Source organism: Zeugodacus cucurbitae, chromosome 3 (assembly GCF_028554725.1).
Source record: "Zeugodacus cucurbitae isolate PBARC_wt_2022May chromosome 3, idZeuCucr1.2, whole genome shotgun sequence".
In the NCBI taxonomy this organism is placed as follows: domain Eukaryota; kingdom Metazoa; phylum Arthropoda; class Insecta; order Diptera; family Tephritidae; genus Zeugodacus; species Zeugodacus cucurbitae.
In genome coordinates this window covers 54,740,944-54,764,404 of record NC_071668.1, presented here as the reverse complement: position 1 = coordinate 54,764,404, position 23,461 = coordinate 54,740,944, and the positions used below count along the sequence as shown (strand labels likewise).

Below are 23,461 nucleotides of genomic sequence, written 5' to 3'. Positions count from 1 at the left end.
ATTCTTCTTCTTCTTAACTGGCGTAGAAACCGCTTACGCGGTTATAGCCGAGTCCACAACAGTGCGCCACGCATCTCTCCTTTTGGCGGTTTGGCGCCAATTGGTAATACCAAGTGAAGACAGGTCCTTCTCCACCTGGTCCTTCCATCGGAGTGGAGGTCTCCCTCTTCCTCGGCTTCCACCAGCGGGTACTGCATCGAAAACTTTCAGAGCTGGGGCACTTTCATCCATTCGAACAACATGACCCAGCCAGCGTAGCCGCTGTCTTTTTATTCGCTGGACTATGTCTATGTCGTCGAACAACACATACAGCTCATCATTCCATCTTCTGCGGTATTCGCCGTTGCCAATGTTTAAGGGACCGTAAATCTTCCGCAAAACCTTTCTCTCGAAAACTCCTAGTGCCGTCTCATCGGATGTTGACACCGTCCACGCTTCTGCACCATAAAGTAGGACGGGAATGATGAGGGACTTGTAGAGTTTAGTTTTTGTTCGTCGAGAGAGGACTTTACTTTTCAATTGCCTACTCAGTCCATAGTAGCACCTGTTGGCAAGAGTGATTCTGCGTTGGATTTCAAGGCTGACATTATTATCGGTGTTAATGTTGGTTCCTAGGTATACGAAATTATCTACAACTTCAAAGTTATGACTGTCAACAGTGACGTGGGAGCCAAGACGCGAATGCGCTGACTGTTTGTTTGATGACAGGAGATATTTCGTCTTGTCCTCGTTCACCACCAGACCCATTCGCTTCGCTTCCTTATCCAGGCGGGAAAAAGCAGAACTAACGGCGCGGGTGTTGTTTCCGATGATATCAATATCATCGGCGTACGCCAGAAATTGGGCATAGGAAATTCGTGAACTCGGATAGCAATACAGATTTACAGGTTTGGATCATATATTATATTAACTTAGAATTCACCCATTTTTTCCACGAAGATAGATTACTCGTTCACTGATTTATGCTATTATATAATATCTCACTTATGACCCAATGTATACGGTATAAAGTCCACTAATCGATAGGGACAGCAAACAATACCATATTTTTTCCGCTCTTTTGACATTTATCTTCAGTTAAATTTGCCGTTTCATCATGGAAAGATATACGATCCAACAACGAGTCCAAATTATCAAAATTTACTACTGAAATTCGGAGTCAGTGGCCTGAACTTTAAGAGCGCTACGTCCAATTTATGGTCGTCATAATCATCCTGTCAGATCAACAACTGAGCGTCTAGTGGAAAAATTTGAATCCGCAGTCACAGTACAAAATGTTCCCGTTCCAGTCAGACAAAGAGTGCCCGTAGGTCGCGAATATTGCTGCCGCTAGCGCGTCAATTGAGGAATCAGTCTCTCACACCTCGTTCTCAAGCGTTGAGAATCTCTGTGACGTCGTTGTGGCGAATTCTGCGAAAGGATCTTGGCCTTCATCCTTATAAGATCAAATTGACGCAAGACCTGAGGCTGCTTGACCATCAGAATCGTCGTATGTTCCTGACTTGGGCTGAGCAACAACTTGAAAATGATCCAGATTTTCATTGAAAAATCATCTTCGGCGATGGCTGAATGACTGCGTCAATAAGCAAAATATGAATTATTGGTCAGACAGCAACCCACACGTACTCCATGAGTCACCATTGCATCCCGAAAAAATTACGGTTTGGTGCGGTTATATGGGAATCGCTACCGCTCAATGATAACCGAATATTTTTGGACCGAATTGATATGGACTTGCATAATATATGGTTCCAACAGGACGGCACCACAAGCCGCGAACGCTTTATCTCACGAATTGGCCCAGTCAATTGGTCACGGTCGTGCATCGTTAGACTATTTCCTGTGGGGCTACGTCAATTTTATGGTCTATGCCAACAAGCTAGTTTGATATGCCAAACCGATTTTTGTAGCGTTATCGCCTTAGGGTAAAACAAGTCGGTCCTCTATCTCGAAATTTACGAATTTGTTAATTTTTTTGCCGATTTTGTATAGAAGTCTTCGTTAAATATGATTTTGATTTTTGACACAATTTGAGGTACGAGAACCTTTATATATATATATATATGCAGTTAACTACACTTGTATGTGATATAAGCCTAATATATACACAATCGAACTCATTAAAAGCCACATTGAGGTAGTTAAAATATAATAAATATTAAGACAGTAAGTAGAATGAAGTGAACCACAAAGCCCTAAATGCTTATACAAACAAAGAAAAATTGCTATAGGAAACACAATGAAGTCATGATGACAGAGCGCTTTCATGATAGTCCTTTTCACTTCCACTCAAGCGTTGCTCTTATGCTTGCCTAAACCGTTATATATTGCTTTTCTCACTTTCGCTCTTTCTCTCTCTCCATATATCAGGCTTTCCCACCTCCAATTTCTACTTGTTTGCTCAAGCATATCAAATTGCTTGACTCCACCTCGATAATTTCCATTCAAACATATCAATCATAATTCAACAAAAGCCCGACGTTTATATATAGGTATATATCATAAATATAAATATAAGTAACTAATAACTGCCTTATTGTCCTATTATTATGCCTAGACAAAGCTCCATGCATATAGTGAAAAGGTGGAGTAGCTGTTGTTGTGGGGTGCGATGTGCTACTTGAGGTGCTTATGATGACAAGTGCGGATAAGCGAAAACAAAAACAACAATTTGATTGTATAGCTTTAACGCTTAGCGAAATGTAAGCATAAATCGGTCCTTAAACAAATTTATTTATATGCACATATCGATATGTGATATGACTATATATGTATATATGTCGAACTCATATGTTGCCCGAAAATCATAATATCGTATACAGTAGTATGCTTTCTTAGAAATCAATACATATTATTTGTTGTTGCCTTCTCCGTTTGCCCTTTGGCGTGTCAAATTTACATGTGAGCAAAAGATGTTTAAGCAAATCTCTTAATATCTTTTGTAATCGCCTTGAGAAGCGGTCAATTAATGATGACATTGCTGGCGTCTTAAAGCAACTAAGAGAGCTTGAGGTATACATATGAAATCATATTACATTTTACAGTTATTTACCAATTTTTGGCAACTTAAAATATTTATTTAAAATTTTGCGTTTTACTTCTCAAAAGATTAATCATGTATTCAGAAATACGTGTCAATATGTAACATGTTGGAAGGAGATGAAAGCTATTCAAAATGGACAACATTTGTAAGTTTAATGAGATTAAAACATATTTGGGGGCGGGGCCACGCCCACTTTCTCAAAAATATTAAATCAAATAATATAACGCTTCTTAGTGCGATTCTTTCTACCAAATTTTACTTTTATAACTTTATTTATGGCTTAGTTATAACACTACATGTGTTTTCGGTTTTCGCCATTTTGTGGGCGTGGCAGTAGTCCGATTTTGCCCATTTTCGAAAGCAATGTCTCAATTTTTACTCAAGTTATCCGTTGCACGGATAGACGGACGGACGGACAGACAGATATCGGATTTGAACTCCACTCTTCACCCTGATCATTTTGATATATATAACCCTATATCTAACTCGTTTAGTTTTATGACTTACAAACAACCGTTATGTGAACAAAACTGTAATACTCTCTTAGCAACTTTTGTTGCGAGAGTATAAAAAATTTTCCTAAATAATTTTTCAAACTGACATAACTTGATTGGCGGTACTTCAAGGGTATAACTCTTAAAATAGTACTCGGATCAATATGATACTTTTGGATAACATTTTAAACATATTGGGGGTATTCATACCGAACGTGTTAATTTGTTAATTCGTTAGTTAATACTTCGTTAATGCTCTTGACCGTGAACATACTCATCTCAGTAGTGGGGAAATTTTAAATTTAAATGAAAACAAATAGAAAATTTGATGTTATTAAGTAACGAAAAAAATAACAAGCATGTCAGACTGGTACTTCGTTAGTCGGTAGAGCAATACTTTGTTTATTTTTACAAAAACAAAATACACATAAAAAACTATCGAATAATGACTAACGAACTAACAGAGCTGATCTGAATACCCCTATTGTACTACAGTGGAACTTCTATAACTCGAACATCTATAACTCGAATATCTCCATAAAAAAAAAAAGCAAAATTACATAGAGATTTCTTTTATAAATCGAACTTTTCGACCAGGGCATAATACAAAAGTTAAAATTTTACTATCAAGGCAGAATTTTATTTGTGTGGAAGTGAACAAAAAATATGATATTATACTTATGGATTGTATAAATCATGTAACAAAGGCATGGGATACAAACGTCTAGAGCCAAATTATAACAAACTGCAACAAACAAAATTGTTGTTTTAAAATGTATAAATCTATATTTTACAGATTTTTGAAACATATATATTTTAATGAAATTATCTCTAACTTGAAGTGGTGATCCTATTTGTGGAAATTTCAAAGTTTTGTAATTTTGAACTCACTTGTGACACCCTCAGTCTTTTCTTATAATAGAACCAGATAATAAGCGATTCATCTCTTTGAAGTTAAGTGTATTTAAGGTGTGTAGTAGAGAAGTATTAAATTTAGATTAACATTGCCTTTAACACTATATGTATATGCAATATATTTCAGAGCTACTATTTATATTCAGTGATTGGTTTAAATGTCACTGTACAATATTGAATACAATTTTTCGAACAAATCTTAAGAACTCAGACTGAGGATCAGGCGTTACAATAGTAAATCATTTGTATCGTTAGATACTGACTACCGGCTTACCTAACGGGATAATACCATGTAATTCGTCTTAGACGGCCGACTAAGAATTATTATATTATTATTTTTTTATTATTATATTTCTCCAGTAGCATTTCCTTTTCTTTTATTTAAAATTTTGCTTACTTTAGGCCAAAAACAAAATTTTGGAGTTTTTATTTATAAAATAACAAATTATTTATTTCTGGAACTCGCTAAATTTATATCACACTTTCGGAGGTTTGGTTTATAGCAGATTTTATACATTATAGCCGTCATCGATTTCTGCTCGCTAACTTTGTGCTTCTTTATTCAGCAAAAATTTACATGAGAAGGCAACACAAAAATTAGCAAGTTGAATGCGTTACAAGAGAGTAAACGGAAACCTCATTAATGTGGGGAATAATAGTTTTCAAATGTCAAGTTTTGTTTTAAAGATTTTAGACCAGTTATACCCCAAAACATAAACTGCTGTCAAAAATTAAAATATTAGTTTACTGACTTCAAAAATTCGAATCTAGAAATACGATATAATATTTTACTGAAAATGTGAAGTACGGACACTACCTGAAACCATTCCAGTCTGTTTGAATAACTGGTATAATATGTTCTATTCGGTAGTCTCTAACGCGAAGGTGACTTCTTAGAAACTCTTTTGTATCAACAACACACTCGGGTATTGCCTTCCGCGGCTCAATCGTCTTTAGAAGAACTCTTTTCTAAAATTTCAAACCAACATATTCCATAGAGCTGCGAAAAATCTCTTTCTTATTAAAAAGTGTGGCTAGACAGCCTCACTGCCAGACGATAAATTAATGCTGCTAATTTATATATGTTAAATTGTCTCGATATATCTTGTTCGCCATGCACAAATGGCACAACTCATGGCATTACTCCCACTGGGGTTATTAAATTCGCTTTTCGTGACAAACGTTAACCACTGAGCTTTCATCAATATTGTCATAAATAAAAGCGACAGCAGTAACAACAACAACAGCAGCAGCAGAGCAATGAATAGAAAACGACTGCAACATAAATTCAGTGGCTCCTACGCCACACACACCCCACTCACCCAACCAAAATGTCAGAAATGGTAGAAATGGTAACTATGGAAGTGGCTATCAAATGACGTTGAACGCTCAACTCATGCGAATATTGATACTGCGTAGCAGTGCTTTCATCGTTATTGTAACTGCAAGTTCAGTTGAGTAATAAATTCTTAAAAGCTACAGTTACAGTGTAAATGCGGGCGAACACGCTGACGCACCGACGCACCGTTACATGGACTCAGTGGTGGTGCTGCTAGTGATGGTGGCGGAGGATTGTTATTGTCTCTTGTGCGATTGGGAAAGTGTTACTGGATTAAGCGTCGAGCGTGTGTGTGTGTATGTATACATGTGAGGCATATATATGCAGCAACCCAGAAGAATATATGTGTGTCTTCGCTTTTTATTGGTATTGCTTTATATTTATGGCTTTCCCGACATGCACGCACAGGCTAAGCAGTTAAACGGCTAAATAAATTTCCATACACACCCCCAATTGAGCTGCGAGCTGCCGGGCTGACGAGCAGGCAACTGGCAAAACAAACAACCAAGGGGGCGTATGAGTAATATGCATGCGGCTGCAAAGGAGACTCACTATACATACCTACATTTGTTTACAAGGAAAACAGCACAAAGAAAGTGAGTGTATGTGTGTGTGCATTGCAATGAAATGCTATCAGCTAACAGCAAAGTGGTGCTGCGGCACTGTGGGAGTGTGTGTATGCGCCCGACTAAAGTGCGTAAAAATTTTGATTGATCACTTTGTTGCGGCTAGTAGCAGAGTGGCCTGATGACCGCAAGCGCTTAGGTTGGCCGGCCACTTCGTTGCCAGACTGGCCACGTATCCGCACAGTCAACAGCTATTTGACTGTCTGTCTGCAATGTGTTGGCTTGCTTTCTTGCTTTCTTGCCTTCCTGCCATACAAACTTCCTGCTTTTCTCACACGGATGTGCGGGTGTGCGGGTGTTGGTGTTCCTGTGTATCTGTTCAGCCAGCTATTGTTGCAGAATGTTATTTTGCTGATAGTGTCAACAGCTTGACAGCTGCAACAATGTTATTGTTATCGCTGCTATACACTCACTGTTTGTGTTCATTGTGTTATTGTTGTTGCTGCTGACATGTATTGTTGTCATTCATTAGCTAGACGCTTATTTGTGTGTTTGTGTTAGTGTTAGTCCCCCCTCACAAATACTTGTGTATCACATAAGATGATGATTTATTTCATTTTCATATTGCATCAAGCGGTTGCGTTGAAATGCCGATGCACTTGGCGATTGTGGAAATCGGAAACCTTGTCTACACATCGAAATGTGTGTGTTTGTACATTCTTGTAGATATCTATAAATATGAGAGTTTAATGAGAGAGCTGCTTTCTCTTTGTATTAGTAAATGCGAAAATGATAGCTTGCTAGTGTAGGGCACAAGTGTATTCAGTGTCAGAAATGTATACGAGTCTTTTTCAGTATCTTTAAACCGGGATTTGTCTTTACTTTAATATTAATTTCTACTTCATTTGAAGAATAGAAATACTAAAATTATCAAATTGATTACATATAACCGTAGAATGTCCTTTATCAAAACAAGCATTAGAAATTAATCAAATTGACCAAACTACATGAACCAAAGCATATTTCGTTGACAAGTAGTAGTAATCCTCAAACATTTTCTTCAAATACAGCTTACAGCTCACAGCATCTGTATTCTGGATCTACTAAATGACTTGATCTACCGCTTGACATAAAATCATTTGCAGCTTCGTAGAGAACTATTGAGTATAGTACCTTACGCAGCAACCGAATCCTTTATCTCTACATATGTTACTAGTTAGAGTTAGAGTGCTACATAGTTAGAGTTATCCGATTTAGTTCAATTAGGTCACTGTTTTGTTCGATAACTTGTTACAATTTCCCTCATCGCTTTGCGACAATCGATTCTCACAAGCTTCTCTTAAGGCGAATCGTTACCCTGCAATATCATTCCTCTTCTATTGACCAATGCTGTTCATTTCTGTGCACTTGCTTTCTTCAGACGGTCCAATTGTTGCCAGTATAAGTCCGCATTAAGAGTTTGGCCCTAGAAGAGCTGCTCATAGTAGCCGATATCTACAAACAAATAGTAAAATCTTCCTCACCGTCAATCCTGGCTTGGTTACCGTTTGCATCGGCTCACCGCGAGTCGACCACGACAAGATATTTCATCAGAAATGATGTTGTTACGACTCAACAGCGATTCGGAGATGGTAATTATGTCCATGAGCTATTTTGACTTTAATTTGAGTTGCACCCATACATCGAATTTTCTTCATTTCAAGTCTTATTTAAATGGTCCCACACGATTTTTTGTGCAATGTTTAGCTTACTTTATTAATGTTGAACCCCAAATCTATTGGAAGTCACTTCAAGAATAATTTCGAGAGTAAACCGGCCAAAAAACAGAACCAAACACGTTCAGAATAAATCAATATAGCTTAAGCCTTATCGATGACAATCTTATCTAAAGTGATCAAAGATACGTCTGCGCCTTAACAAGAAGAGACGAACATCGCTTAGGACGAGTAGTTTAATGGAGACCTTGAGATCTACCCTCGAAAGAGGTACATTGCAATCATGCAAGCGCATGTGGCTGACCAGAGCTCGCCGAGCTCACGAGAGTTCGCGATCGCCAGTAGTGGAATGCATGAAGACAGTAAACCTCTTTGAAGGAGGCACCTCTCTGGAGGAGTATGTTGGTAATTACTTTAAGGACAGCATTTCCTTGAAAAACGTTAAAGGGATCAGAATGTCTAAAGCTAGATCTTATTAAAAGCTCTCTGGAAAAAATCACCGTCTACTTTTGGCACTGAACTCCAGTCCATACATGAAATATCTAACTGCTTTCGCTGAGGCAACCTCAAAAAGGCATTATATATTTAAGAACAGCGTTAAGTTTCTTGTATTTAAGAAACACCGTATGCTTCTGTCTGTGTTCGTGAACTATGCAACATTTTTACATTTGTTCCTATGTACTTGTTATGCGCATGCAACAGACTGCACTCTCAACGTTGTTGCAATATTTGCAGGCACCCACTCGAAGCAGTTCAAATAATAACTCCATTGCGGGCGAGTACATAGTTATGTTGGTGCGAGTAAATGATAAACATTGCGTTTCGTAATATTTGCACTTTATATTGCCGAAAATAACAGCAACTCCAGAAGCACATGGTATATATGTATCTGGCCAAGTGAGCATATCGGGAAAGGCAACAAAAGCAAAAAAACGAGTTGGGAGTAATTGAAAAATTTTCGCCTGACGTGTTGCGAAGCCAACAATTTAAATTACGAGTTACACCAAAAAGGCCACACCAAATGCGCTGTAGAGTCCAAATTAATACCGTGTCTGCAAGGTAGAACTAAGCGCTGCGTTCAGAGGGGACCGTCAACAGAGTTTATTAAATGTGTTATATTCGACTCCGAATAAGTATTGTATTATGTTGCATATGAACATATTGTAAAAACTCTGTAACCTGTAATACTAACTCATGACGATCGTCTTAGTATTGACTTTTACGCACTATATGTACTTGCCACAAATTTCTAAATAGGAAAAAGCCGAATCAGTTCTCCTGGTATATTTTGGTCAGAAATTATCCAGTAAAAACTGTAATTCTCCGAAGGCGACAGAAAACAAGAACCGATGTATTTTTCTTCTCGTTTTCATGACCTTAAGACACTTATACGGAAATCTGGTAACCTAAATTGTATATTGATAAGGGTGGTCCAACGACATATGGATATTTTTAAACTCTCTACAAGTTTGGATCATCTTACAAAGGACTATGATCGTTTACTTCAAATGTCGAAATCAGTCTAGTATGGTACAGACTAATGGTAAGAATCGAGAAGTTAAAGTCTATAATAAAACACAAACAGGAATTGACTTGTCTCATGGGTTCGGTCCACATTTCTGATCCACTTTGGTAATCAGAATAGATCTGCATAGGTTACTAAGTGGTTTAGAAAGTCAGCCATTGCATATGCTTTAAATAGATCCGTTATTAAGACATATTATATATTCGCGAAACTCTTTATGATCCCGTTATGTAATTGACAAATGTCATAGAGTCTGTAAGCAAAATCAACAATAGATTGTCTCTTCTGTGATATTCTGACCTTATGTGATCTTGACTCTAGGAATATCCTCCAACTAATCATAATTACTACGGACTCCATTTCCTACTGGGTGAGAGCACCTACATTTAAGTCGGCCGCACGCGGAAATCCCGTTGCTCTTACAAACAAATACATATCTCTCGATACACACCTACACTCAGCCTTTTTGTAAGCATATGTCTGCCGAGTTCATGCGGCAGTTGGTCAATATGCAGTTGGTAAGGCTATCCGCCTGCCCGGCGACAAGCGAATTGTTATCAGTTCGTTAAAGTCTGCTTGGCGGTGATGGCGTTCATCATGCGGTGCACTCCAAACAGACGAACGCACGCAGGCACGAACGCTCATTTGCATATATGCATTTGTTTGTGTGCATTTCCACACTCGATTTTGTCCGTAATCCAATTTAAATTGTAATGGATTTTCGTTACAACGGCAGCGCATGATGGACATGCTGACAGAGCGATGGACAGTGGATGGACAGTGGACGAGCGATGGGCAGTCGTTGTTTTAGGCGGCGGTGAAGAATTTATGATGGCAGAAAAAGTGTTGCCAATGTCAAAATAAATTACGCAATGGAATTTTATTTTAAACACTTTTATCAACAGTGGCGAAGTATTAGATGAAAAAAGCTGCCGTGAGGTTTAAGTCACAGATAAAGCTTAAAATTCCGACCATATTTGTATTATTTTAGAGATTTAGAGATAGTAAAGTGGAAACTTCAGAGCTCACCATGACAGTTTACTCTATCAGTTAAGTGTGATAAACGTAAAACAGTTTATTGAATGAAAGGAATGTAAAAATCATGAGTTTCGAACAACCCCAATTTCAAATCTCGTTAATAATTACTAATTTTATAAGCTTTTTTCTTAGACATAAGCTCGATTTATTAAGTACTTTGTTCTATGGAAATATTACTTCAAAATCACTCTTGAGTGATTCCAGACTAATTAAGCTATATGGAAATATCGGGATTTATATCGAATTATTAAGAGCTTTCGGAGCTTTCACCGAAATAAACGATTTTTTTTAAAGCTGAAGTCGACAACAATGAAACCAATGTCGATTGAAATTAAATGTACCTTGAAAAGTTTAGAAGCTTTCACTGAAAACGAATTTATCAAAGCTTATAGTCGAAAACAATTAAAGCGATGTCAGATGCATTACTAAGCCTAATTGTTAGCCTCACATCATTAAATTTGTAAATCAGAAAAGCTTTTATGCTTTCACCGGGATAAACAAATTTTTTAAAACAAAAGTCAACAGTGATGAAATCGATGTCCAATGAATTTGAAATCAAATATTTATACGCTTAAACTTTAAACGAATGAACTACCTAGTAAGGCTTTTGAAGCTTTTACTGAAATAAGTGAATTTATCAAAGCTCAAGAGGGAAATCAATGGCGAGTGTAATTTAAATGTGCCTCGAGAAGCTTTTGAAGCTCTCACTGTATTTAATGAATTTTCCAAAGCTTAAATTCGACAACATTGAAATCGATGTCGAGTGAATTGTTAAGCAGAATATACATATGTTTAAGCTCGGAAATGTTAGGCTTATTGAAAAAAGCGTTTGAAGCTTTCGCCGAAATAATATATTAATAATATATACATATAATAATAATCAATACTTAACTTCAAACGAGCTTGCTAAATAAATTTAGTTGTTAAATCATACAAATTGTTATGCATTGAACTTAGGGATTTACAAATGGCAACAAATTCCGATTACATGTGATTTTCTATTTTTTTTTTAATTTTAAAATGTGTTGATTTATGTCACTTCACTATTCGCATGCACGTTACATTCGAAATCAAAAGTATGCTCGCCTAAAAACTCTATAAATTTATGCCCTTAATAGAATTATGCGAATATGATTTTGCGTAACTCACTAACTCTGCACGCGACTACCGGTATTTTCAGTTGAACGACTACCTAACTGATAATCACACACAGATTGATTGGTTGCCGAGGTAACGCTAGCCACACGAGTCCAACGCATCAAATCCATGGAGGCCAGTTATGCAAGTTCATTGCGTACGAATCGTGCGGTAATCGTGTTTTGTGCGATTTCACCACTTAACTAAATACAATTGTGACTGATTGGTAAATGGTTAAGGCGGTTTGCTGTCAAAGTGCGTTCGCAATTTAGGCTAACAGAATTTGCAGTTGCAATATTTCATTAAAATTCGACAGAATTGCGTAAAAATATTTGAAATTTTGGAAAATTGTGGGTACTGGAATACAGAGAACGTTATGTAATATAAAAAATATATGCATTTATGGAGATAAAAACTTTGTGTGTCTTCCAGTTGAAAACTATTAAAGCAGTTATCAAAATTTCCTTATAATCGTTGCTTTCATACTAAATAGCATCGCTATCATTCAAATGTCAATCACTGAATTCGTTGACTCATATTTATAAAGTCAGACATTCCATACTGAGCAGTAAAAAAAAAATCAGCAGTGATTTCGAAATCTCAGACGCCATAAAAAATTATTGATTTCTCGTCAAATTTCATTTGCATCATAATCAGTGATTGATGGCTTTTATCACTATGACATATTTGGAGCGAGAAATGTCACGATATTTAGGTTTGGCGAGTATAATAGAGCAGCATAATTACGCATAACACTAAAAAGTTAATAGAGAGCAGTATTTCGAAAGTTTAATAAAGTCTATTTTATTGCTGCCTAGTCATACTCTTCTTCAGCCGTCATCGATTCTCCATTCCATTTCTCTGCTTGGTCTGCTTGGGCCAAAATCTTGACTCTCGTCAAGAAAAGCCAAAATTGAATACCTCCGTCAAGTTGTATAATAGCTTGGCATATCCCTCTTGCTTGATTATATCAGTCTCATGCGTTTATACCGGTTGTTTGTTCGATTTGTCACACTCTAGGCCGTAGCGTAGACCACTTCTGCAAGAGAATACTTAATTGTATACTATATTTCATACCCCCTACCAAACGCGCTATTAAATAAATATTGTCTTTCTATTCAACATTTATATTTATTCGTTCACACACGTTTAAGCACAACAACAAACAATCAGAAATTCGCGAAAATTTTTTGCACCATTAGGTGCCATACAATTCATTAAATTGCATTGCCGAAAAATGCCGCAATACACATCAGTTGCATTTATTTTCGAATAAATAAATTTTGATTGACACCGACATTATTGTGCTCTTTTTGAGGCGAAAATATGTGAATATTTCGCCTGCTGTTTTACCGCGATATAAATTTTACGAGCTGTCAGAAAAAAATCACAACTCAAATGTCAACAATATATATGTGTGTGTATATTATACAAATATAGTGGTGCATAAAATAATAGCAGTGCTTGGCGAATATAGCTATTTGGATATCTTGAGTCACTTCTTAGGTATTACTTACAACGAAAAGTTCTTTGAAAGCGGTTTCCAGCTAGTTCAATAGATCTTTATTGTTACACTTGTGTATGAAAATAATGTAAAATTATATAAAAATTAATTAAAGACAGAAAACTAAGTATGGTACTATTACCCTAAACGAAAATGTGAAGCCTCAAACACAATCTTACCCAATGGAAACCATCTGGAGACAATTTAAAAAAGTTTGGTTTTTTGAAAATGTTTGATATTAATTTCGAAAATTTTCGAAAATCTGAGAATAAGTTCGAATATAATACCTTTTGCTTTAAATAAAATCTGATACAACGCCAAGTAATCTACAGTCTGATCAGATAAAAATATGACTGGATTAAATCATCTTTTCGACATCCCGAAATGAAAAATATCAGTTCTCCAATTCACAATCACTCTATCAGTCCAATTCACAAGCCCACAAAGTGTGTTTAACTGAGCTTTTATTATTGAAAAAATAATCTAATACATATTTTTCTGCCTTGTTCCACAGAAATGAGCAGTATTCTAGAGATTTAAGATAGTCCGAAAAATATATGAAAATTTGTGATTTTATTTCAGATTTGATATTTTTTCGTAAAGCTGTAAAATATTGGAATGTCGAGGAGAATCTGATATGCAGTCCGCATGGATTAAACCTAAGTAAAATCGGACAATAACCACGCCTTCTTTCTGTGAAATATTATTGCTTGAAACCACTAAGGCTACTACAACACTCACGAAAGGGCAAAATTAGGAGCTTAGGGAGATATATAATCAATAGATCTGTTATGTACATATATAAAACAAGTAAGGAAGGGCTTAATTTTAATAATATAATACAATACAAATAAACACAATATAATATATGGTATAAAGTCCATTGACAGTTTGAAAACCCTAATATTAAATATATGGGAGAAAGGGGAAGTTATGACCCGATTTAAGTAATTTTTGGCACGGAGACATATTATTAGTAGAAACATATTCACTCTAAATTTGTTCAGAATATCTGAGAGTCTTACCTATATTTTCTGTTAAAAATTTGTTAGAAGCACTGAAGTCTTCATATATATAGGGTCTTGGAAACTTATGGACCGATTTCGACGATTTTTAGAAGGGCGATGCCACTCTTTAAATGCAGTATGTTTGCAAAGTTCTGTTCCGATATCTTCACTAGTGCTTACTTTATATATAGTAGAGTACAAGATTCAGTTCGACTTCAAAGTTCCGGTATGTGGGAAGTAGGTGTGAGTGTGATCCGATTTATAATGAAATTTAAAGTTTCTGTTGATTTTCCTTACTGAATTAAAGCATTTTAGTAGTTTTCAACATAACCTTTGTATGGGAGGTGGGTGTGGTTATGATCCGATTTCCTTCATTTTTGGACTGTATAAGGTAGTACCGAAAAGAAACGAATCCTTGATATATCTTTAGTAGTTTACGAGATATGTACAAAAAACTTAGTAGGGGGCGGGGCCACGCCAACTTCTCCAAAAAAATTACATCCAAATATGCCAATTCATAGTTGGATTTGTACCAAATTTGATTTCCATAGCTTTATTTATGGCTTGGTTACGGCCCTTTATGTTTTCGGTTTTCGCCATTTTGTGGGCGTGGCAGTGGTCCGATTACACCCATCTTCGAACTTAACCTTCTTATGGTCCCAAGAAATACGTCTTCCAAGTTTCATTAAGATATCTCAATTTTTACTCAAGTTACAGCTTGCACGGACGGACGGGCAGACAAACATCCGATCATTTTGATCATTTTGATATATATAACCCTATATATAACTCGATTACTTTTAGGACTTACAACCAACCGTTATGTGAACAAAACTATAATAATCTCTTTAGCAAGTTTTGTTGCGAGAGTATAAATATAGTAATAATAAGTAAACAGACTTAAAACTAATTTGGAACGATACCTTCTCCATGTGACCGCTTAGCATAGCATTGAAATGGGCGAAGTCGCATTCAAGCCACGCCTGCTTATCATATGAGAGTATTTTCAGTTAAATCAAATTAATTAATTAACTCACGCAATCACTGTTATTATTTTGCACATGACTGCATGTACACGCGAACATATATTGATTATATTGGCTATATATAAATATGTATGTATGGTTATATAATTCACATCCACACCAAAATAACCGCAAATAAATCAGCTAAATTGGCAGCCACACGCACAAACACACAGAGAAAAGCAGAGACACACACATTCCCCACACTCCCCCACTAATACATTCACATTTATTATTAAATATTTATCTTTGAAAGCAAACATATTGGTGTGTGCGTGTGGTTGAATGGTCATTTTTTGCCATCGCTGCGGCTATATTTATTTCATAAATACGCTGCTGGCGTCGCTGTCGCTGTGGCTGCCACTGCCGCCGCTGTTGTTGGTGCTGCACTTTATCGCGGTTAACTGATGCGGTCGCACTGACAGCTTTGGCATTTCCAATAAAAAGCCAAATTTCGCCAATTTCGCGGGGGTGCGGGTAACGTGCGCGAATGCCATATCCAAAAGTTATTGGTTGTGTAATTTAAGCTTTGATCAGTGAAATTCATTTTATTCGCATGGATTAAAAGGATATTAAACTAAGCTGTGCGGTCAACTGACTGACTGACTGGTTGGTTGGCTGACACCCCGATAATACACATCATATTTCATTAATAAAATATTGCAAAAGAGTGCATTTGCAATTTCGTTTTTCTATACGAACACAATATTTTATAGATTTAGTTTTTCAATATATGTAAATGGTTTTGGTTTTTTATTAAAACATTTGAAGTGGAATAATAAATATATATTATATATTTACATAAAGTTACCAGCATTTTTTCAGGCATTGTAACTGTTTACATATTGTATTTATATAACGAGAAATATCAATGACGTTAGGTGTGTTGTACCAAAAAAAAAGTTACTAAAAATTTTAATTTTTTTTCGATAAAATAAATTTTTTTTATTTTTTTTACTTGTTGAAACTAATCACCTGAAATCCCTTTTTAATTTATTGTATTATAGCATTGAAGTGTAACACTAAATACAGCAACGACCTCTATTCTTTGTTTTCAGTTATATGTATATGGTTTATTTCAGGACTTTCACATATTGATGATTTGCATCGGGTTTTTAAGAAACACAAAAGAAGTTAGGTGGTGTGAAATCTCGGCCATGTTGACCAGACCGCTGTTGATTGGAAAAATACATTCGTTCAAGCATCAGTCCAAGTTCTGCTTGACAAGTGAGAAAAATAAAAGTTGAATTTGTTATGAATTTTTGCTGTTTGGATATCCCTCCATGCAACAATTATACCTCCGATAGGACGGTCGATGCCTTACAATTTTAGCAGCAAACGTTGGAATAGTAATATCATTACTGCCATCTGGTTTTCTTTGAAACTATTGAAGCAAAATAAGCATAGGTCTTAACCCTTAAATGCATGACGATTAAATTAATCTGTATCGCAGTTTAGTTTACTCATAAAGGCAAATAGTTAGTTTAAAATATCAAAAATTGATACTCAGTTGACAATAGCCTAAAGAAGTGGTCGGAAGTCTTCATAGTGGGGGATGACCTCATGAGTTTAAGGGTGAATGTTTATTATAAGGTATAGTTCATTTGAATAATCCCACATAAAACACGAGATTTTTTTTATTATTTTCCTTTCCAGCAATTAGCAATTATTGTGAATAAAGAATTCGCTCTTCTAGAAAGTCTATAACCTATTATACGGATGCTACAGTGAAGTGTCACGAGGGTTGGACATTATATCACAAATGAAAACTACAATAGAACTACATACTGTCTTCTCGCATAATAATTGTATTACTGAAGTGTTCGTATCATTCTTTTGGGAAACATAAGAAACTTAGTTCATATATTTTGTTGTTAGACCAAACTTCAAAATGTCCATATATTAGTTCTTAAATTGACCGATTATTTAATCGTGAGATAACCTAATTTTAAGTTATCTTATCTGTTCCATGGAACCGTTGGAAGGTTGCTATTGAAAATGGATGAAATCGGACCATTGCCACGAACACAAAATGGTAATATCCAAAAATCTAAGACATAAATAAAGTCATGAAAGTAATTTATGGTACAGAGGACATCCATTTCGAGGTTCCTCACTTTTTTTTTAAAGAAAAAACACTGAAAATTCAAATTTAATGGGGAATGTTTATTACCATTCACAAGAACATTCTTTGGCATTTGTTTTTTCTCTTTCGAACATTGGCCGCGGCTACGTCTCAGATGGTCCATCCTTTGAGTGCAATTTTCGATGACTGGTAACTAGCGATGTGTCAGTGTGATGTGTTGCTCCATTGCCTGAATCGAAACGGTATTGTCCTCATGCACTTTAGACTTTACATACCTTACAGGAAAAAGTCTAACGGTGTGATATTATATGATCTTGGTGGCCAAACGAGCGTGAAATTATCGGCTCACCGAAGTGTGCTCTTAATAAATCCATTGATTAATGCGATGTGTGGTATTATGTTAACCATAAGATGAGCGAAAATAAAGTAGCAATTATATTGTTTTAACTAATATCTGCCTATATTATATATAGGGTGTTAGGTAATAGTCCTTTTTTATCTTTTAAAGTTAAACAATACTACTAGTAGTTCAATAGTTCTCTTTAAATCGTAACCTAAATTGCAAAAGGCCGTAAATAACAAAAAATTCAAAATTGACTTTTTGATTGATTATGAAGTACTTAACCGAAACACGTGTACACAGCAAATTTTACATGCATACGTCCAAAAATAACGACTTTATAGGCGAGAATCAGAAGGCCGCAACTACAACTTCAACAATTTCATAAACCAAAAAGCCGAAACTACCTTTTTTTCATTCTCTTTGATTCAATTTCAATGTGACACATTGTGTTATCCGTAATTACAGTTGTTTTCATTATCTTTCATTCTTTATCAAATTGTGTTATTGTGTTTTGCCTTCTTCAATACAGGCAAAAAATCCGGAGAGCCAACTGTTAATATGATCCGTGCCTTGGCATATGATCCATCTGGAATAATTTATTATAAAGCAAATATCAACGACGATTATAACGTTTTGCCACAACGTACACAACAAAAATTTAGGAACATCGAACCTTCACAGTTACATACCGAAAGAATATCAATATCCAAAAAGAAATGGGAACACCTGCAGGAACTTAAATTTTTACTTCCGGCTGACTGCCACAGCTTTTATGATAATATACCGTTAACATCTTAAACCTATTCTAATTTGTTATTTGTCTTGCAGGTTTTGTTGTTTTCAAATGAATTATTTTGTTTTTCTTAACCAGTTTAATTTAATTTTATTTTCTCGAATTAAATGTATTAATTAAATAATTTCTTTTGTGTTAAAATACTTACAATAAATAGATACAAAAAGACATAACTAGTTAAAAACATTTTTAGTTACAGCCTAAAAGCACATTTTCTTATTTTAACCATTGCTTTCATTTTATACATTTTAGTTACGGCTTTTTGGTTTCAGAAAAATAGAGTGCAAAAGGCCGTAACTAACATTTCTTAAAAACTGCTTTTTTCCCATTAATTTGGTTTTCAGAAACAAATCAGTCTTTCTTTTCTAAGCTTAAATCTACAATTTGGAAATTTACCTTTAAGTAGTTTTTAATCTATAACGTTTTTTGCTTCTCCAGTAAAATACTAAAAATGTTAGTTACTTTTGCATTTTAGGTGACGAAATGATACCTGAAAACTAATTGGATTTAAGGCTAAAGTTCCGAGAGAAAATTTTTCCAAAAATGTTACATTAAATCCAATTAATTTTATTTCTCTAATACTTCAGAAACTTACTTTAAAAACAGGAACAACTTCACTATTTTGTAGAGCTAATTAATAATGTCGTCCAAACAAGATTCTCCCCACATTAATATGTATGTATATATTGTTGGTAACAATAGCTATTGAAACCAAATTCTGTACTTCAGCTAATTTACTTTCCAAAGTCAACATAAAAGGCGATTCGAATTGATTTCAAAATAATAACAACTTAATCGCCATAAATTATAAATAAACATACATACGTATATACATATATACGTACGATATATATTTATGCCGCAAGCGCAACACAATTTATTATGCAGATAATGACAAGCTTTGCTCAAAAACTTCCGTTACTACAGGCGCGCAACGCCACCCTCCTCCTTGGCAATGGTACGCGTGAGTTGTACAAAAAGTTTTTATGCTCATGATTTGCATTTTAAAGTGAATCATTTTTCATTGGACGCACAAAAACTCGTTAAAAAAGTGTACAATAACAAAAACAAGAAAAACAAGAAATCTGAAAAAATTAAAAAACAAAAACAACAAAATGTGGGAAAAATCAAAAAAAACTGGCGCAAAGTGTGGAAAAGCATAACAAATTGTTATAACGAACGCAATTATGTTTGTGTGTGTGTGTCTGTGCCACAGCAGCGTCACGACCACTGATGCGTGGCATTAAGGTTCAATTAATCTGTGTCAGTTTTGTTTTTGTTTTTGCACACTTTATATTTTTATGCAATTTCGTTTCGCAATGAAACAAATTTCACCAAACCAAGCAGTGAAATAACAGCATTTTGTTGCATACCAACAGGCGCAACAAAAACCAAGCAAAACCAAAATAATTATAATAGTTTTGGTAGCAACGAAATTAAGCAACATCATTTTTCAAATTAATTAATGCACGTACAGCTGCATAATGCCTTAGCAACAACAAAAACAATTACAACAACAACACTAACAACAAATGTGTTTGTCGAAAATTGCAGTGAAATGAAAAAATTTGAAAAATCGCAAAACTAATTGAGAAAATCAGAAATATAAATTGAATTAAAAGTACAGTTGTGTGAAAAATATTACTTTAGCGTAATTTGCAAAGCAAAAATGCTTGGAAGAGTATGAGTTATTTTGCTGTTCATAACTTACTCTTTTTAACCGTCAAAATAAAATAACGGTAACTTGTTTTCGCGCACAAAAGTCTTTCTAAAGGCGCTTAGCAAAACTGATTATACTTATTACATTAATGACGTTCATTCAAAGGCACGGTGAAACGGTCAGGGTTGGCTGATGCCGCAGAGAAGATTTCAACAGCGAAGATTTCTGCGGTGTAGATTTCTTTTTCAACGCGCCATTCATAGCAAGGCATAAGCATTTAGCAGAAAAATGCATAAAAGTCAGCAGACAAAAGGTGGCAAACGCGAAAGTCAAAATGCGAATGCGAAAAACAAGGTAAACAACCTAAAAGTATGCAATGCATAACGTAGAACAGCAAATCAGAGCACACAAAATGGACTTGACTCGAGACAGGCGCGTCTATAGCGCACAACAGAGATGAAAAGCGTCGAAAAAATCTTCATTTTTAATTTTATTTGCATTTATTTTGATTTGATTTCATTTTTTTATGCAATTTAGTGGAAATGTTAGCAGGTACTTACCGACACCGTCGCGCCACTCCTCGACCCCATAATCAGGTAAGGCATTCAAGTCAAATTTATTTCTATGACGGTGTTTACCAACTTGTTTTCGTTTAAAGTTTTTTGTTGTTTTTGATTTTTTTCGCAGTCATAATTTTCAGCGAATTTTTAATTTTCGCGAAAAAGCGGCAAGGCGTGTGAGTTGCGGAAGTCAGGCGAAAATGTAGACGAAAAAGTTGAAAATTTTATAAATGTTTATTTAATCGTTTTCGCCGATTTTTTTTTCAGTTTTTTAGTTCGCAAATTTATTTTGGTGTCCGAGTGGCAGACGAAAATTCGCGTCAGCAGGCAGGAGAGTGGTAAGCGCCGGTAGTGAAGTGGTTGTTGCCGTTAAGTGGACATTGCACACACACATTTAGAGTCAAATTGGTGTGTATTAGTGACAGAGAGTGTGAAGGTAGACAGCGCACGGCACAGTAGACAGATGTTGATTTACATGTAAAGAAAAAATAGCAGAAAGAAAAGTCAAATAAATGCAGTTTACTCGTATATAAATATGATTTTAATGTAGTGGGGAAATTTTTTGTGCGCCTTACAGTGAAAATGAAACGATAAATTAAAGATAATAATAATATTTGCGTTAAATACGACATTATTCACATTTGGCGGCCTTTTCAGTTTCCATTGTCGGGATTTCACATTATTATTTTTCTTCAGACATTTTCCAATTTCTACGAAATATTGTTTGAGTGAAAAGTGAAAATGATGCAAAATGTAATTAGAATTCAGTCACTAAATGTAGCAAGTGAAGTAAATAAAATTTTTTGTCATAGAATTTAGTTGGTATGAGCTCTAGGCTGACTGCTTGTTACATATCTTCCAAAGAAATTATTGTCTCTAATCAAGTGAACCGGACTGTATGTAAATCCTAAGTTTCAATTAGAAATATCTCTAAGAAAGTTGAACGTCTTATCTCTCTTGCGCCTTTTTGTTTCTTGTTACGCGGCTATTTATAAAGCGCTACAGAGCTCGTATCTGGAAATACTATACATCTTTGAAAGGTCTTGCCATGACCTACAAAACGACGCTATGTCTGATTAGTTTTAATATTGCGTTCAATAGTTATAGATATGTAAACCTGGAGTTCACTAACGACGAAATTTGCGCTATTTTCAAGTTTCCTTTCGTTAAAGGCAAATCCGTTAGAGAAACGTTCTGTGAGATTAATTGGGTTTTGGGGAATGGTACTGTATCACTTCGGTTCAATGGTTTCGACAATCCAGAGCGAGTGAAAACGACACAATGGATAAGCCAGCGGACGGAAATTCTGTGACGACTAATACCGATCAAATCATGGAAAAAATCGAGTTAGACAGGCATGTGGCATTTCATGACATCGCTCAGGAGATGCGAGTTAGTCACCAAACCATTTTAAACCATCTGCAGAAGGCTGGATACACAAAAAGCTTGACGTTTGGGTGCCGAATGATTTGACGCATAAAACCCTTTTGGACCGAATCGACGTCTGCGATATGCAGCTGAAACCCAATTTTTGAAGCGGATGGTGACTGGCGACGAAAAATGGATCACATACGACAATATCAAGCGAAAACGGTCGTGGTCGAAAGGGATCCAGGAACCTTCTAACCAATCCAATTGGTTAGCAAATGTTAATGTCAAAAAATAGTTGCATATCGAGAAACCAAGATAATTAATTCAGAAAATGAGCTGAGATATTGGAAAATTATTTTTGGAAACTCAAAGCAATTCGCAGTATTAAATCGAACACAGCTTTTACTCTACTATATATTTTTCTAGTCTTTCGAAGAGTATACGTTGTATGATCGATATTTTTTTCACATGTTGTATCGCTTTTCTTGCACTGTAGTACAATATTAAGACTAATTCAACAACCACATATGTATACATCGAGGTATCTGCTTGTTATTGACATTCTTGATTGTGAAGTCAGTTGATCTCATCAGGGCTTACTCAAGACGAAAGAGCCTTTGTGATGTTCCTAAGATAATGGCCAAAACTGAAACATACCTCTTTTTCCCTTAAAGCAAAGTAATTTATGTCCGAATAGAGCCTAATAGCTTGACATATATTTATAAAATGGAACATTTCTCCATGAACATGGAGACCCAAGATCACCAATTTTACAACATGGCTTTAATATTACCTAACATTATTTTTATATCGTGACTGTGCTGTACTCATAGAGCAAATATTTGTATTTTTCGTCTTACAGACAGAGTCTGTCGCTGACCAAAATTCGATATCTCATTTGTGACTATTTTCAGGAACGCTGTAAATGATGTCACAAGATCTAATTAAATTGCAATCTTATTTCTTATCATAAGCCACTTATAATCTTTCCTTGATTCGTCTAAGTGATTTCTATATATAATATAGTACTATAGCTAATATTGTTAGATCCTTCAGGGGAAGGCAAGCCCTTGGTTCAAATTCCAGATATACATCGTAAAATTGTAATACTTAATCATATATAAAGATCTTTGTCAGGTGTGAAAAATTTGATAATTTTACCCAATTGAAATAACACGCAGACAATTGTTCTGCTATAAAAAAGTTTGCTTTAAATTAAACGTTAAAGTCTGAAGCTTTTTGTTTATCGTCCACCTGCTTATCATGCTTTAATCGCTATCATTGTTTTCAAAGGATCAGCATGATTTTCGGAGGATAGGGGTTACCTTTTGTGCTACAAT

General features: G+C 35.4%; 1 protein-coding gene across 1 annotated transcript in view; it reads right to left on the bottom strand.

Annotated features, from left to right (window-relative positions):
- LOC105212557 (uncharacterized) overlaps positions 1–23,461 on the bottom strand; it is a 62,081-nt gene that overhangs the window by 8,100 nt on the left and 30,520 nt on the right. Inside the window, exon 7 of the mRNA XM_054227648.1 lies at positions 20,751–20,831. Coding sequence (XP_054083623.1) covers positions 20,751–20,831 — 81 coding nt within the window. The remainder of the gene's footprint in view (positions 1–20,750; positions 20,832–23,461) is intronic.